At 40.7% G+C, this 18,484-nt stretch overlaps 2 protein-coding genes across 2 annotated transcripts; both read left to right on the plus strand.

The window, feature by feature from the left end:
• The first annotated feature begins 449 nt into the window (after window positions 1-449).
• Window positions 450-8,303, plus strand: btbd9 (BTB (POZ) domain containing 9). Its single transcript, XM_026341987.1, has 11 exons — window positions 450-595; window positions 988-1,196; window positions 1,900-2,263; window positions 2,479-2,746; window positions 2,888-3,107; window positions 3,303-3,422; window positions 4,357-4,466; window positions 4,712-4,901; window positions 5,219-5,326; window positions 5,635-5,713; window positions 6,503-8,303. The coding sequence occupies exons 2-11, from the start codon at window positions 1,012-1,014 to the stop codon at window positions 6,695-6,697; spliced, it is 1,839 nt and encodes a 612-aa protein (XP_026197772.1). The 5' UTR covers window positions 450-595; window positions 988-1,011; the 3' UTR covers window positions 6,698-8,303.
• Window positions 8,304-9,396: 1,093 nt separating this feature from the next.
• Window positions 9,397-18,484, plus strand: zfand3 (zinc finger, AN1-type domain 3). Its single transcript, XM_026341604.1, has 6 exons — window positions 9,397-9,897; window positions 14,297-14,337; window positions 16,431-16,622; window positions 17,201-17,266; window positions 17,355-17,525; window positions 18,231-18,484. The coding sequence occupies exons 1-6, from the start codon at window positions 9,830-9,832 to the stop codon at window positions 18,383-18,385; spliced, it is 693 nt and encodes a 230-aa protein (XP_026197389.1). The 5' UTR covers window positions 9,397-9,829; the 3' UTR covers window positions 18,386-18,484.

Here is an 18,484-nt window from a genome sequence, read left to right on the forward strand (position 1 = left end):
AAATAAGAAGATTAGTCATAAATACACAGATGCTTGTTTTTTGTTCCACTACGGACATCACAATTTCAGTCCATACTTTAGAAATGCTTGGACGAATCTATTTGCCTTTTTATGCTTTGATTATGTTTTTGTATATTTGTACTGTGTTGTTTTGTTGCAGACTAATTTGTATTTGTCAATAAAACCTATTTATCACATCATGAAGCTCTACTTTATTTTGTAGTTTGTATAATTGTAAGGTTATTAGTTGTACTTGTTTCTATAATATCTGTTTTTTGTTGTTTGTTTGTTTTGCTAATGTTCATTCTACGTCATGTAATGAATCAAACCTTTCTTAATTCTTTATTCTGAGCAGCACAGACATTAATGTTACCATTATAAGAGCACGGGGCCAACAACTATAAAACTTTTATTCTGAAAGCTGCTCTCGACCCGGAAGTTCTCGAACGTTGACCCGGAACTAGTTTCCTTTGGCGTAATGTTGGTAGAATTGTGAATTTGATGCTGGATTTTCTTTCAACGAGTTAAACAAGAATCACGGCTGTATTCTTCAAATCATCTTTATTAAATTACAGGTTTCAACAAGAGCTGCTAGGTGAGTTTAAAACACAGAATGAATGAGAAAAGAGAGTCGTTGCTAACAGTGATAGCTAACGTTAGTTTTAATGTCAAATGTTCGCGACACCAGCGGTTGTAAACAACAAAGCTCAAAATTCAGCAGGTTAAAGACGTTTATGAATATTTTATCATTTTAATGTTTTGTTCTACTAAAACACGAACAACAGAGAACTGCAATGAGTTAAATAACTAACGTTACATGTTGGTGTAATGTTTTAACGCTTGCTATTTTCATTTAGCTTTAGCGTAACGGTAGTAGTTAGCATTTAGCGGTAGCATCAGAGAAGCGTCATACTGTGAGGAGTCTCACAGCTGATTTTCCCCAGTATCCGGTTTACTTTCGGTTTAACGTGTTTACTTCTGTACTAGATGTGACTGTGGCAGCCGTCGACCATGAGTAACAGTCATCCTCTGCGTCCACTGGCCTCCGTCTCGGAGATCGACCACATTCACCTGTTGTCCGAGCAGCTCGGAGCCCTGGTCCTCGGCGAGGAGTACAGCGATGTCACCTTCATCGTGGAGGGGAAGCGTTTTCCGGCGCACCGGGTCATCCTGGCGGCACGATGTCACTATTTCAGGTACCTGCAAATGTCTAAATGCATGGTTTTTACCAGTTATTCTACAGAGCTTTTGGAAACTGTTGCATGGAGGTGGAAATATTCTGCTTTGTGGTTGATGGTGAATCGTGGTACAAGAAACGTTGCTCAACAGCAAAACAGCATGTATACATTTGTTATGAAGTCAGTAAAGTCAAACTTTAAAGAAGCAGGCAGTGGACCTCTAACATGCAATCATTCAGACATATTTGAATAAAGTAGCATGTGCCTGTGATTTAAGAGTATTTGTTGTATTTCTAAATTTTCTAAAGACAACTCTTTTCAGAGGGTGTGTAGTCTTACCTAAAGCATCACAGTGTCTCGAATCATTGTAAATTATATTTAAGTTATAAAGGATACAGTAGATTATAATTGCAATGTTTACTCTGGTATTCCAGTTTACTGAGAGGTGTCTTAGAGTTTAGTATTTCTATCAGCATGCTTCTTCATTTCAGAATTATCTGACCATAATCCTTTTTCTTCTGCCTTTTAAGTGCATTTAAAACCACAGATGTCTGTGACTTTGTCAGTTTTCGTACAGTGGCACTATTAATTGTGGCCCATGTTTTTAGAATTTATTGCCTCATGTTTGGGAGATATGTGGCAGCTGGTTGTGACAGTCCTAAATCAATTAAGACCCTTACACTCACTTAAACAACTATAAACACTTCTTCTTGCTTGTTAGGGCCCTGTTGTATGGTGGAATGAAAGAATCCCACCCCCAGGCCGAAGTGTGTTTGGAGGAGACGCGGGCTGAAGCTTTCTCTATGCTGCTACATTACCTGTACACGGGCAGGGCCAGCCTTAGCTCTGCTCGGGAAGAGGTGCTGCTGGACTTCCTCGGCCTGGCTCACCGTTACGGCCTACAGCCACTTGAAGATTCAACTTCGGAGTTTCTCCGCACCATTCTGCACACCAACAACGTTTGCCTGGTTTTTGATGTGGCCAATCTCTACTCTCTGAGTGTGCTTAGTGCAGCCTGCTGTTCATACATGGACAGACATGCACCTGAAGTCTTGAATTCTGATGGCTTCCTCGTGCTTTCCAAGGTAAGAGGTACCGAATGGTGTATGAACAAATTACTCTGAAATGTTTGAAGATATTTTTAACCTCGTATTACACAGCTGACTCATTCTTTTTCCATTGCTTGTAAAGTTGCAAATGAAGTGTTGTGTTAAAATACTTGATCTTACTGTGCAAGATAACCCATTAATACTCTTAGCTGAGAAGTTGTTGGCATGTTTGGTATTTCTGGTGTCTGCAGACTGCTCTGCTGACTGTGGTCAGGCGGGACTCGTTTGCTGCCAGTGAGAAGGAGATTTTTCTGGCATTGTGTCGCTGGTGTCGGCAGCACGGGGAGGGCGCTGAAACGCAGGAAGTGATGTCAGTAGTGCGGCTGCCACTCATGACCCTCACGGAGATGCTGAACGTAGTGCGACCATCCGGCCTTGTGAGCCCAGACGACCTGCTGGATGCAATCAAGACCCGCTCTGAAAGCCGCAACATGGACCTTAACTACCGGGGGATGCTCAGTTAGTCCTCTTTGTTCTTTATCTGTTTGCTGTAATTAGTACTAATATGAATCAAAATTAAAGTTAAATACATTATTTTTCTTTAGTTTTTCTGTTCCATTAATTAGTCCCCTCATTCATGTCCTCTTCCATGGGTTTCAGTACCCGAGGAGAATATTGCCACTATGAAACATGGAGCTCAGGTGGTGAAAGGGGAGCTGAAGTCGGCGTTGCTGGATGGAGACACCCAGAACTATGATCTGGATCATGGCTTCTCTAGACATCCCATCGAGGAAGACGGTAGAGCTGGAATTCAAGTTAAACTAGGCCAACCATCCATAATCAACCACATCCGCCTGCTGCTGTGGGACAGAGACAGCCGGTAAGATGAGTTTTTTCAGCTGCTAAAAAAAGTGGAATGCTTCCCTAGAAGAGTTGGAATTTTAGCTCTAAACATGCAGTGTAATTCATTAGTTTATTATTTAAAGAGATGTCTACCCTGTAATATACTGTATCTTTGCAAAATGTCGAAGGTATATGCGCACTGACTTAAACTGTTGGTTTTGGGTTATTTAAGGTCTTATTCCTACTACATCGAGGTATCTATGGATGAGTTGGATTGGGTACGAGTTGTGGACCATTCCAAGTATCTCTGCCGCTCTTGGCAAAATCTGTACTTCTCATCACGAGTTTGCAGGTAAACTTCTTCAAATCCATTTTGCTCTCAGTTCAGTTACACCAGTAGTTACATTAATTGGCCTCAATTACTTTTTATACCTGTTTACTGAGCCTGTTTACGAGAAAACCAGAGCTCGTAAATCAGATGCACATGTAGTCACAAGTAGTTTGGCATTGTTTGGCATTCTGTCATCTTGCAAAACTGGAGATTTTGGTGGCAGGACTAGTCAAAACAATATCTGATTCCTTCCTCTGGTTTGCCAGGAATGAAGGGCTTGCCTTAACCTGGTGTACAAAGCAATTACAGTGCGTTTTTATGAATTGCATTCTCAGTGTTTACCAGCCATACTGATGTTTGCTGGTCAGAGGATAGAGCGTTATATATTTTTGGACATTTGTGTTAAGTATTTTAATGCTGTCTATGTTCAAATATGCTGCTTGTCACCCTGTTATCTTAACTGACATAAGAGTTTAGCAAAAACCCTTGTGGCCACCTTAGGTCTGTGAATCCAACTGACTTCCTGACAAACTTAAAGTAACTGTCAGATGAGCTGTTTCATTTCCTCATAGATGCACAATACTAAGTGGAAATTAAAGCACATTTTGGAGAAGATTAATCTAAATTTTAGTTGGAAGAAGATCAGAATTCCAGACCTTTAGACCACATTAGACCTATGTTTTACTTATCTTACCACCTTTATGATTAATAACAGTGATCTGCTTCTGTAATCACTTTCCTTGTAGAAACTTTTACTAAAATTATAAAAATACATGGTATTTAAGTTTAGTCTCTATGTGACTCTATTTTATACTTTGACCTTTGCAGCTTTTCACAGCTCATACTCCCTCTACTGTTGTGTTTGAACGAGATGAAGGATTCTTCCGTTGTGTCACTTTGTTTCTGGTTGTTTAAAGATTAGATTATGGTTTCTTCGTTGCTCTTTGTGTCTCAGGTACATTCGCATTGTGGGAACACACAACACAGTCAACAAGGTCTTCCATCTTGTGGCTTTTGAGTGCATGTTCACCAGCTCCCCAGCCACGCTTGAGAATGGACTTGTGGGTATGTTGTGGATCATTTTGTTGCACTTTAATTCTGTGCTGTTTCTAATAAGTGCCTGCTTTTAAGGCTTTTGCATATTTTTTATAGCACCCATACTTTGTAGGTGATCCTTCTTTCCTGATGTGCTTTTAATATCTGTGATGTAGCAATTTAGCTCTTATGTTTGTATCATATTATTCTAAGTATAGGAAGTGGAAGCAAACAAAAACAAAACATGTTTGTAACTCTCACCGTAATGTCAACAGTACCCAGTCAGAATGTGGCGACCATTGCAGCCTCTGCCAGCGTCATTGAGGGTGTGAGTCGTAGCAGGAATGCCTTGCTCAATGGTGACACACGTAACTATGATTGGGACTCTGGTTACACCTGCCATCAGCTGGGTTCTGGAGCCATTGTCATCCAGCTGGCTCAGCCCTTTTCTGTTGGATCCTTAAGGTAGATGTGCAGGGTTCAAAACAGGAGCCAAATGTTTTAGCAGCTCACAGTTAACATTGGTTATAAATTAGTGTTTTCTTAATTTAGTGGCAAACCTTTATCCATACTTTTTTCGTGTACTTTACACAGCAAATAACAGAATTTGGATATAAATGTGCAAGTCATTGCCTTTTTTGAATTGAAGTGTACCTCTTTATACTTGTTTGACATGTTATTTACCCTTGATCATCAGAATGATCAACAGATTATTCATTTCAATCTGTCACCGCATAGTGAAGTACAAATCAAGTCACTGGTGTTTATTTTTGTTTGTTTAGGCTGCTACTATGGGACTGCGACGACCGCTCATACAGTTACTACATTGAAGTTTCCAGCAATCAGCAACAGTGGACAAAGGTGGTTGACCGCACCAGGATGGCATGTCGGTAAGTTTCCTGTTTCCTCTTCAGTTTTTGCCTTCATCGTGCCTTAATCTATTCACACTAATCTTTACTTGGTTCATAGCATCAAGAGGCTGCAGTTTAGTATTGAATGAGATAATAACTAAAAACCTTAAATGATATATTTAATCTGAAAACATGTCTGAATGACAAACAGTTACCATCCTCCATGTAAAGTCTGTGTACAGCAATCAGGACCTTGTCACAAAGAACATATTCACAATATACATAAACAAAACCAGATGTAAACAGAGACACAATTAGAATTTATCATCTATCTTTTTCTCTTACAGATCATGGCAGACCTTGAAGTTTGATAAGCAGCCTGCCTGTTTTATCCGAATTGTTGGGACTCACAACACTGCTAACGAGGTGAAAACAGTTTACTATTGTTGTTAAATGTCTTGTTTAATGCTTTTAGATGCACAGACTCATACATTTGTACTAAATCGGTGTTAATGTTTGTTGTTGGACCCCTTTTAACATGTTTAAATGAACCAACTGTAACATTTTGACATGTTTACTTCAACTCCTAAATTAATCAACAGCTCCATTCCATTAAGTAACCACACCCCCAAAAATTCATGAATTCATGTTGCTACAGCTACAAAATTACTGACTGGGGAATTACATTATCCCACAAACTGCTGTTATCAAACCCAGCTAAATGTAACCACATCAGCATAAAACACAATGCATTGCAAAGTAAGGACAGTTCACAGAGTTAGTAACTACATCTATTACTGTTACAGGGCTAATCAAAATCACTTCAGCACCAGGAACCACCTATGTCCTGCTGTGCTCTCCAGAATTTGTATTTAAAGTCACAACAACTGTTGGCAAACTAGTTAACTAGTTCATGCACTGAACTATTCAGTAGGCTCAAATGAGTTTAGCTCTCACAGTCTTTCTTCACCATTAAACACACAACCACCTGAGGTATTCATAACCCTCACACTGTTTGTACAACTAGAGCAATGTGAGGAAAATGCTACATAATATGACAAAAGGTGTAGAATCCTGGAGTTTGTCTTGGTGGTGGTGGTGGCTTGATGGTGACTATCGTGCATAATGAAAACACATACAGTTTTCAGAACTGATGTGATTAATGTTGTGTGTGGAGGTTTTAATGTTTAATGTTTGCCTGTGATCTCTGTGCAGGTGTTCCACTGTGTTCACTTTGAATGTCCAGCCCAACTGGACACGGAGGTCACTGAAGGCAGTCCGGGCCTGAACTCGTCTGACACCGGGTCCACCTCCCAACAACCACGACCCCAACAGCCGTCGCGCACACACAGCCTGCTGCCCTCACAGCCCTCTTCCACTTCCTCATCATCCTCACAGTCCCATCATTAAGATTCACCTTGCCCCGCTGTTGGAAGGTGTCGAGAGGAAGGGAGACCTCAGAATGCCATTTTGCACAGCCTTCATCATCCAGACTGCAAAGCTAAAACCCTGCTAAAGGCGATTGTCTCACTGTCGTGACCCCTGGTCCTTCTGTCATAAGTGCAACATTACAGACTGATGTATCTGTAGCAGCTGCATTAAAGCTCCAATCTTCCCAGTTTTGAAACTGAAAGTGAGGTTGCTCATACATTTTGGTAAAGGTACTTTTTAGCTACTAGAACTCAAGTTGTACCCCTTGAAAATCATCGTGGTGAAATGTTTCCTTCTCCAAAGATGAGACACACACTGAAATGTGGTTATACTGTACCACCAAAGAGATGTTGAGATCGAGGTGGGTTTCTACCTGAATTTTACGAGTTAATAAAATAATGTAGCTATTTTTTTAAGAAACTGTCTTGAAACGACTCTACTCACTTTTCATACCATCAAGCTAACAGAGTCACTGGCAAATATTTTTAAAACGTTTGCCAAAGCTGTAGAGCTAATGCATTCTTTGGCATTTGTATGCAAATAGCACATAATCCAATTATGCATTTGCATATTAAGTAAAAGCTGTTGAGTATTTCTTGACTCGCTTGCACCAGTAAAACAGAATCTGCAATCTTTATCAGGTGTGATGTTTTGATAGATAATATTCATACCTCATGAAAAGAATCACTAAAACTAAACCTAGATTTAATTAAGTGTCTTAATTTAGTATTTTAAGCACTTGAATAGCTTAGCACAAGTGATTGAACAAACTAGGTTGTTAAAAATTGGGGCTGAGACACTCGGACCAAATTATGTATGCACTAAGGCTGCCGGGAAGAAAGCTATATACAGAACATACATGAGCAGCTACTATTTGGCACTTTATTTTACTTAAGTATAAATAAGGTTGCAGCTTGGGTCTCCTGACTGAAGTACAGTACTGTGGTGCTGGATTTGGAGTCTTTCTGTTTTGTGTGTTAAATTAATTTAAAAACTTCCTTAGTTGTGGATCTGTTTGCTTTTGTGTGAGTGTTTTTAGAGGTTTGTTTTTAAATTAAGCTATCAGTGCTGTGTTTCCTTTTGTGTCCTAGTGTTGCACTTTGGAGTTGTCATTTTGTGTTTTTGAAACCTTTTGTTTGATGTCCAATAACCTGAAATACCTAACTATACTAGGTGACCCACCGATGTATCTGTACGCCTTCTTTGGCCCTTCTACATTTTAGAAGATTTCCCATTCGTTGGATAAAGTCTTCCTTAATAGCTAACCACAGAAATGGGGCTTTGTTCAGGTCACTTTCTAATACAGAGAACACACCTCCCATCCCCCATCTAGCTTTATGTATGTGTATAATTTTATGTAATATATATATATATATATATATTAGTTTGGACCATTGATGTGTGATGTGCATTTCACTGCCTCTTGTTCAATACAATGCCTGTGAAAAATGTGATTCTGGAAACAACTGACATTGTTTCTTAATGTTGCTGTGAGGGTTCACATCCGTCAGCTTGCCTGAACCACTGCTGTGGCAAACACGGCAGTGGTCTTTTGACACAAGCAATACAGTGATCTCTATCTTCAGTTTTGTCTTGAGAGTTTCTGTTACAGAGCGACAGTGGTGTTTGATCAGTGTGTATTCTTCATGCTACAGGTACAGGTCTTTGGGTAATGCTGATGTGTTCTGCTGCCCAAAGAGACTTTTTATAGTGATAAGTATCTCCTAGATGTCTCTACTGTTGCTGTTGCTCAGCAAAGGTTTTCTACCAGCACAGTGAGCATAGAAGTGAATGATCATATTCTATTTACTGTATTATTCAATAATAATGCATCGAAAGAAAAATAATTATCCATTATTCTCACAGATATAGAGACTCATACTAATCAATTCTACTGAGCATTAAAGTGTCTTCCAAGTTATTGTTTTGGTTCACTATGATCAATCTAATTTTCAGATGTAACTTCCAGTTGTTTCTACAGACAAATATCTAATAAACACTGTTTTTCCAGAGGCAGAAAGAACAGATAGTGACTAGCCAGTGAACATTTGCTGCCAGATATATAGTCCAGGATTAGTGGGGAAATTAGAGTTTAGCAGAGAATTTGACTATAACTTCTTTAGATGCTAAAAAAGGTTTTGCAAATGCATGCATACACATGGCACAATGAAGCCAAAAACCAGAGAAACAAGTTTAATGTGTGCCCACCAGTTATTTCCTACCCAGGGCCTGTACAGTGCTAATCAAGGTCCACTCTGAGATGCTGTTGAAACGTGTGAAAAAAGTGAAATACATGCTGTATCTCAAGATTGGCATTGCTCTAATTGATAAAACCGTGATGCAGTTATATTTAAGTTGATTTTATTCTCTTTTTATTACAAATATCCCAACAGAGTTAAGCCCTCACTGTAATCTAGTAAAAGGGATTAGAGCCAGGCCAGTGATGAAACAGACTCATGCACATTAACACTTTGTGTTTATTTTAACTGAACACACTCACAAAGTTTAGATTATGTTATTTATTAGGATTTTGTTGTGTTATATTGTATTTTCTCCTCTGATCGTGGCTCCTTCATGTCGTTAGGCAATATTGACATTTCTGGTTTGATGGACGCGTTTCCGGCCCAGCATACTTCGTACTAGCGACGTGTGAATGGGGGTGGTCCTGTACTGTTAAAGAGGGGAAGGCCTTCGTCAATCTATTTATTCTTCTTTTTCACACCCTCCCACGTATTTAACTTCGCCATAATTGTATTTTTTCCGTGTTTGCGGACCACAGGCGATGTTCTGGGTGTTTTAGTGTCGAGTGAGACAGCGGGGCGCCCCCTCTCCTCGTCCGTCGGTCGTACCGTCCGAGCGTCCAGCTGATTGCTCTGAGTACCGTTCAGTTCTTCCCGTTCACACGGAGCCGTTTTCTTTCACCTAACGGGAGCTTGTTCCGGCCCAAACGGACCGAGTTCGCCGCCTTCCGTCGCCGATCTGTGGACTTTAACACAAAGGGGACGTGTATCTTTCTGTCTGGGGCGAGTCTTGATCGGGTTTCTCATTGAACGACCAGGCCCCGGACTCATCCCCAGCCTCGCGTTTCCACATCGGTTTTTGTTGGAAGTCATGGGAGACACTAGTGAACGAAGCAAGCCTCCGAGTCTACCTCCCCGGTGTCCCTGTGGCTTCTGGGGGTGAGTGTTAACCCTAATATAAAGCAGATTAAACCCTTTAGCTTCCACCAAAGGGTGAATGTTGGGGAAATAAGCTCAACGGGTTGAACTAGTCCAAACCCATTGTTGTTGTTCTGTTGTGCAGGCCGAGGGTGGGGGGTTGGGAAGTTAGCTAATAAATAACCTCCTAGCTTGAAAACTAGCTACATTTACGCCTTTCTCCGAGCTAATAAACCCACTTTCGTCGCCTCAAACACGGGCTGTTGTTCCTAAACGTACCCTATCGTGTTGTAAGGCATTTTGTTGAACCCAGGAGATGACGTACCCGACATAGAAGATGATTTATTGCCAGCAGGTTCCCTTTAAACATGCCCTGTTTCCTTGAATCACCTCGAAGAAAAGCAGCAACAGACGATTAGCACGTCCCTTTAGCTGGGTGTCCTAGCTAACCAGTGCAGAAACACCTGTTTTCAGCTGTTTTACAGCCTTTTATGTGCGGTCTTGTCAAGTGGTGAATGTGTGTTGCATACCGGATGTGATTCACTGATGTCTCCAGTGTTACTCCACAGGAAAAATGACTACATCTAACCTTTAATCGATTTAACAAGGCCACTCCGACAGCACTGACAGCTCCTACTTATAGGGATGTAAATCATCGTATAGCAAGAGAAATAACTACAGGCTGATGAGATGTAATGTCACGTCATTACTAAGCACAATGGGCACAATACAAGCCCAGTTAAACGTGCTGTGCAGTAATATTAGTGGTTTCTGGGTGACACACAAACTAGAGGAGCAGGGCTGGTTTAGTAATGTACAATATGGTAATATGACAGATTTGATTAGCAGCCCCCCTCCCCCAAACCTCAGCCCCCAGTTGCCTTCATTTTCTAGTGCCCAGTAAGCAAACTGGAACCAGTAACCCACCTGTCAGTGTCAGGTGACACAAATGGCAGCTCAGGGTGCATGTGGCCCTTCCTGCCTCGGCTCAGAATAACACCTGGCCTGGGGCTGTTGGCCGTCCTGTCCCACACAGGCTCTTCTCACATGAGACTGAAACTCAGGGGTCTGTGAGAGTGGGTTTGACGCTCTCTGCAGTCCATTATGATGAAAGTGTCTTATTTTTGTAATGGTTTGAGCAATATTAGTTCATTTAAAGTAATGTGTGGTTTAAGGTTTAGTGATTTATACTTGATGTTTAGTATTGGGACTTACAATTTATTTGTTGTGTTGAACATTTCCACAGATATTTTCAGTTTCGTCAGGGTTCAAAGTAAAAAAGAATCACAGCCAGGTGAACACAAATCTGTGTTTAATTCCAGTCAACAACTGCAGCACCACCATGTCGATTTCATTGATTGATTCCTTCACTCTGGGTGAAGCCGAGCTAATCAGTAAACTCAATAAGTTGAAATAGTAACCTGAGGACGTTAGATACTCTATAGCACAATATACCTCATTTTAGACCATCACCAATACGTTCGACTAGTAATACACTTGTCACTGTTCTAGATGGGAAAATAACATCAGACATATAATCAAAATCTGTATGGTGTGTACACTTCAAATTGGCTGACCAGTCAGTGGACAAATAATGGACTGTGTCTGAGAGAATGACAGGAATATTGAAAATACCCACAGCCTCACAGTTCAGTCCTCGTCAGGGTTCAAGGTTAATGGCTTGTTTTTGTGTGTGTTGTCTTATCTGTGTTTGTTTTTTCCACTCTGCATGTTGCTTCCTGACAAACCAGATGCGTTTTAAGCACCTCAACAAGACATTTCACTTGCTTGTGTGTACAAATATCAATATATCAAATATCCCCATCAAGTGTCCTGGCTGGACCGGCACCTGTACTGGGAGATGGGATGGGGGACTTTGTAATACCTGTTACATGAGTCTTGATTTCTTACCTTACTGCTGTTTTAATATGTGTTTGATGACATTGTTCCATGTGTGTCATCAGATACTGTATTTTTTCAGATGAATTTTTCAGAACAGGCAAATCTGTTCAGCAGATCTTTTCTAAATAAAGAATACTAATAGAAGGATGAAGTGGCTTTATGTGGCTGCAAATCTATAGTTTTCAAAGGATATGAGTTGGATTCAGCTGTTCGGCTCCATTTCTACAAACATGAAGTGTTACTTAGAGGCAGCATGAATGCAAAGTCAATGGAAAACTCTTGGCTTAGGGAGGTGAAAATATTTGACAGTGTTTCATCTGCAGCAGACATTTGCAGGTACTGCAGCTTGTTTTACTTCATGAATACAGACACAGACAATGACTAAGAAAATAAGTGAAATTCTGTTGTTAGGGTTAGAGAAACCATGTCACGCATCCGATGTTGACTGGACATGGATCACTTGTGTTTACTGAATAACACACAAAATCAAACTTAAATTTGTTGGCTTTCTGTAAATAAGTGGTCGGCACCGTAACAGGTCACAGTTGAGTTTTCAATTTATCAGTTACACTTGTAAACTGTACAAAACCCAACTGCCTTGTGGTAAAACCTTTTTTTGGAGCCTCTCATGTTGAGTTTTTGTTGACATTTAGTCAGAGAGTTTGTTGATTCAGCTCTCTGGCAGTCCTTGAGGCAGTGGTTAGTGTTATACTGGACAACATTATAGTTTCTAATACCGCATCCACCTTATCTCTCTCTCTCTCTCTCATATAGAAACGGGGATTGGGAAGAAAGGTAGAAACTCCTCTCTAAGTTGTATCTTCAGTAGTATATAAGAAAAATATGGAAATAAAATTGAAGGTCACAGCCAGCATCTAATGAATAGTCCCTTTGTTCAAGGCCTAAAATATCTATAAATGTCATCCTTCTTGTACATTACGATATCTTGGTGATAAACAAAATCCAGGCACCAAATATCTCCTTCTTGGTTAAAGCTAGAAACAGTGTGTGTGCAGGTTGTCCTGCTGCATTAGTCACATAGTTCCTGTAGGAACAATGATCTGAATACGCTACGGAGTTCCAGCTTTCTGTACTATTGACAGGACTCTCAGCTGACAGAAATGGCTCAGCCTAACGTATTGTGGTGGAATGAACGTTAAAGAGAGCTCCAGAAGATGAGGTAATGACAGAACATACCTGTAGGAAAGGTACCACCAGCCATCAAGAAAAGCAGGAGATGGACCAATACAGTTCCAAAATGCCCCGTGTTAATGAACACTGTTCTGTGCACCATCTTAAAATGAACTGTGGAACTTGAAGGTTGCATGCAGTATTACAGTATGCTTAATCATATTAGTGGACTAATAAACTGTGTAATGACACTGTTTTCCATCCGTAACCGCGGTGACCATAGTGACAGAAAGACCTTTAAAATGACTTGGTTAATTCTGTTTAGAGGATAAATTGCAGCTATAACTGAATCCAGTGACTGACAGTGACTGAGAGCTCTGAGCTTTTATAGGACATAACTCTGAAAGTGAAACCTGCCTCTATTACACATCCATTCTGCCCCCCCTCAGGGCATCCAGTAGTGTTTTTAGTATAGTGCAGTCAAACCTCAAAGGTACGATGGCCATTTTAGGACATTTCACACCCAACAAGTCGAACTCGGCTGGACGTTGTTGGCCTCAGCTGTACTTCGAACTGATTGGTAGCATGCTGCAGTGACAGTCGACAGCAGACAGATGGATTCCAGGCTTATCCTTTTCAAATATATGCACTGTTTGCATATTCAGAGGTGTATAACAGCAGTACCTCGTGTTTTACCTGAGCTAAACTCGATATTAGTGAAAGGCTGAACCTTTTCCTGGGTTGACTGCAGAAAGACCTGTGGAAAAAGGAAACAGGAGTTGTACTCGATTCACCTGTTGGAGCACATTTAGTTGTTTTTCTTCCTGCACAAAACTAGCAATGCTGGAAAAAAGAGTTCAAATAGTAGGACATTTTTCCAATAAATACACTGCATTGAATTTAAGGCGACAATGACCCAGTTGCTAGATAGACAAAGAAAAAGAGGGTTCCTGAGGTGAAACTTTAGGAGAGGTTATGAAACCTGTTATGCGTAACACTCAGAAAGTGATATAATTGACATTTGAGATATTCGAACGGGGGCATGACCCCACTGGTGTGTTATGAAGGCAGTGCCATATTTCAGAATGGTGTTTGTCTTCCACATTTATGTTTAGCTGGACTGGATAAATTGATACTGCTTTTTGTTTATGGGGTGAGATTCGTTTTATGCTTTGCTAGAATAATGTGCACCAGATAATGTCTGAGAATCATGTGCTTTGCTTATGTAAAGTTTACGGTCTTGTTTACTTGTCAGCATTCCATATATTTATTTTATTTTAGTATTTTATATCACAATACTGTAATGAGGGTAAAAATAATTTTCATTGAAATCAAAACAAAGATTTGATGTCTGACATCCCATTGACATTGTCTCATGTCTCTTCAGGTCCAGTAAAACTATGAACCTGTGCTCCAAATGTTTTGCTGGTAAGTCTCTACATCCAATATTTCTTTAATTGGAAGAATGAAGATGAAATTACTTGTGCATCCTGGTTAAAGGCTACATGGCATTCAACAGTGAAACAATCAAAAGTAGGACACAAGATCAGGAGTCAAAAAAAAAGATTTTTGTTGGCTCCTGAGCTCTGTCAAACTACTCTTCCTGGGTTTAACTCTTGTCAAATAAACTATTTGCATGGTAGAGTAATCATTATTAAAGTGTGGTTTCTTGAATTGTTTCCCCAAGTAGCTGTGCCTCTAAAGTCAGAGCTGTGAAGAAATAATTGCTCAAGAGTGGAAGATAATTACTGGCCAAATTCTCTGTTCTCTGGAAAATTGCTCTCTTGTTCACTGGCAGCTGACCAGCTGTCATCTGTGTCCCTCTCATATTCCAAAATTCTGAATTTAGTTTTTCTGCCCAGGCAAAACCTTGATATTTGCTGCTGATCGTTATATCAACATGTTTGTGTTATAGTTTGCCTCAAGTGATTCACCTCTGAAATGCAGAGTTGTTGCTTATCTACAGAGTGAACTGTTAAATTCAGTTAATTATATTTACATGTTTTTTGAGAATAATATATTCAGGCCAGAGGATGTTGTTGAGTTTCACACCTACCAGCCGCTCCAGCCGTTTGAGGCTAGGTGTGCCAGCTGATTTCAGTGAGGAATGCTAACAATGCCAAACAGTCATTTTTAGGAAAATGAAAGGACAAGACAAAGAGTCTTTCTCTAAGATGATATAACCACCATTTGGAGGAAAATGTTGGGTCAGAGTTAGAAGTAAATTGCCTCCATAAAGAAGCTGAGATTCCATTATATTACAGAATATTGTTAAATTGATCTATAGAGTTGTTTTAAGGTTAGAGTCAGCTCTGTGCTTAGAAAACAGACTAATGAGTCCTAGTCTGGTTGCTGCATTCATCTGTTTATAAAAGTCTGTTTTTCCACAATGTGAAAGAGTGTCGAACAAAGAAAAGTGCCCAATTAAACTTTGAAAATGTCATGGTATACATGACTTTTTTTTTTCCTTCAATCTTCTAGTTTGTTTGGGAGGATGGGTTGAGGGTGCACTGCAGCCCTGTCGGTGGCCATGGTAACTGGAGAGTATGGCAGACAGCGAGGACCTAAGGGCCCGTGCTTTGAGTCTAGCATCACAGACAGAAGAAATGCTCAGAATAGACTCAATACACATGAGTATGGAGGCTGAGCAGAAGTGGGTTAGCCCACATGTGAAGGGGAAACTAAAATCTAGGCTGACCTCTCCTCTCACCCTCCCTGGAGGGGAAAGAGTAAAGACAGTATCATCACGAACAGAAAACATCTCAGATGATCACTCTGTAGAGACCTGAAGAGCAAAGTAGGCAGAGTGAACTTATAGTCAATAGAGCTGTGAGAAGGGACGTTTGGGAAACATTACATTTGGTGTATTTAGTACTCGGAAGGCTTGAATCTATTAAACTTAACGATCAGTTGCTGAAATGATGGGAGAGGAAGACGTAGGGTATGACCTGCTTCATATTTCAACAATTATTCCCACCATTGGTTAATCTCCTGACTATTTAACCAGTAAGTTCTTTAGTTTCTAAGATGTTCAAAATGATGACAAATGCCTATTACAGTTTATCAAGACCCACAGGGACTGTACAGTAATTTTTTAAGGCATGGATCACGTCATATGTCGAGATCCTTTGGAGATATGCATCTAACAGATCTAATGTATTCTGTGGACAGGTGTCTTCACCTCACTTTTAATTGCTTTCTTGTATTTCATATGGCACAGACAGGTTAATTCATGCTGTCAGAACTGGATAAAAAGGCACATTATTAATTAGAAGGAATGGAGAAAGTCTCTGCTGTTGCAGCTGCTTGTGATTAACTAAAAACATGGTGTCAGGAGGTTTAGTTTGTGCAGTTGTATTTCTGTACTGCGCCACAAAAGGCCCACAAGTTGAGATTTGAGTGTTTTGACTCTGTTTCTGTCATCTCTCGTCTTTTCTCCTCCTCCCTCTGTCTGTATCTCTGTTTTCCTGAACTATTTTTATTTTTCTCTCTGCTCCCTTACTTACTGTCCTTGACCACAGACATCCAGAAGAAGCAGCCAGGGGAGGACTGCACCTCCAAACCCATCCAAAGCACTGGGAGTAGCCAATCATCTGTCTTCAGTAGCGAGACGAGCAGTAGCAGTAGCCAATCCGTATTGTCGTCGCCGCCCTCTAGCTCAGAGCAGCCGTCAACCGAAGAGCCCTCGCCCACATTTCCCAGCACGAGGGAAGGTAAGAAGAAACAACCATCAAACCTTTCACACTTTTTTATGGTATCCACTTTTAGAGAAAGAAAAGCAACCAATGTAGTGATTTGCTAAAAAAATGTCCTAACGATGAAGAATATTAACACTGAGTCGTGTTTGCAAATGGAAACTTTGCATTAATTCACAGTTTAGGCTGCTATGAATTCTACATAAAGCATAAAACATGTGTCACGGGAATGATAAATACAGCACAGATTCTCAGTGGACCGGAGACGGGAGATAAAACTGAACGGATTGATTCACAGGCTGGCAGGGAGCTAAATTTTGAACTGCTTGCAACAATGCAGCATGATTTAATGTCTGTCACTTTGCAGAACTATAGAAATAATTTAATGATGCACTTCTCTAACCAATTGCTGACCTCAAGACCAGATAAGCAGTGTTTCTGTGGAGATATCAGCAGTAGTACACAACACAGTCATGTCATGAAATGTTTTGTTGGTAGTTTAGATTTTAGATAGTAGTTTTTTTTTTCTCTCTCAAATGGATCATATCAGATGAAAACATTTCACATCCTGTCTCATGTCTTCATTTCATCTACAGGCGTGTCGTCCACAGAAACAGCCCAAGGCACACTCTGCACACCCACAAAACGTCCACGAGAATCGGGTACAGTCCGCCTCTTCTTCCTGCCACTAGCTCGCTATGACCTGCCCCACTTTGAGCGCTAACTCTTAACCCTGCCGTTTGTTTTTAGCCTCGGGCTCAGAGAGCGAGGCAACACCAGAGAAACGACCACGGACAGACGAGAAGGAGGGGAGCAGTGATGAGGCCCGCGGGACGCCCAAGCAGAAGAACCGTCGGCGCTGCTATCGCTGCCAAACCAAACTAGAGCTGGTGCAGCAGGAACTGGGTTCCTGTCGCTGTGGTCAGTACCAACACTTCAGCGTGGCTTTCAGTTGTGTGTCATCATGATTCAAAATGGGCGCACATGCTGCGCATGGCTTTGACTTCACTGATACCATACGCTTACTGTGGTTAGAAATGTGTCAAGCAACAAAATGTAGTGCTATAGCTTGAGTGAAAAACTGAAAGTACAAAAACCACGGTTCTGCAGCAGAACTATTTACATAAACTGGTCATGAAAAGTTATCTGATCGTCTCACATTTTCCACTATTGCATTGTATGTTTACAGATATGTTCAATATAGACACATGAAAGATTATGAATGTGTTTTATTGTCATATACATATTATTTTATTATATCAGTGAAGATGTGATGACATTTCATGACCAGTTTATACAGAAAATGAGGTAATTGCAAATAGTGCATTTACTTTTTAGTTAACCTTGATGTATGATGTAAAATTAGTGTAGTAGTACCTGCAGCAAGAGTAACGGTACAAGTTTGACACCAGACAGTAGAATTTATGCAGAGGTTTAGATCTTAAATGACTAAGCCACTAGCATTTATAAAAATGTATGCAAATCAGCTTCTCTGTATTGTATGTATATTTATTTGTGTGTTTGTGTTTGGCAGTGGGCTTGTGATGTTTCATACAAAGTGGGAACAGCAGAGCAGTTATCGGGGTCACTTCCTGTCTCACCACTTTATTTCTGTTTCCCTCCCAGGCTATGTATTCTGCATGCTGCACCGTCTTCCTGAGCAGCATGACTGTCTGTTCGACCATCTGGGCCGCGGGCGCGAGGAGGCCGTCCTCAAGATGGTGAAGCTGGACCGCAAGGTGGGCCGCTCGTGCCAACGCATCGGGGAGGAGTGCTCCTGATTGGTCACACCGTGACCAGCCATCCAGTTAGAGATGAGGCGCTTACAAAGAGGAGGAGGAGGAGATGGTGGTGGAGGGAGAACGAGGAGTAATGACAAA

This window comes from Anabas testudineus, chromosome 24 (assembly GCF_900324465.2).
Source record: "Anabas testudineus chromosome 24, fAnaTes1.2, whole genome shotgun sequence".
Taxonomy (NCBI): Eukaryota; Metazoa; Chordata; class Actinopteri; order Anabantiformes; family Anabantidae; genus Anabas; species Anabas testudineus.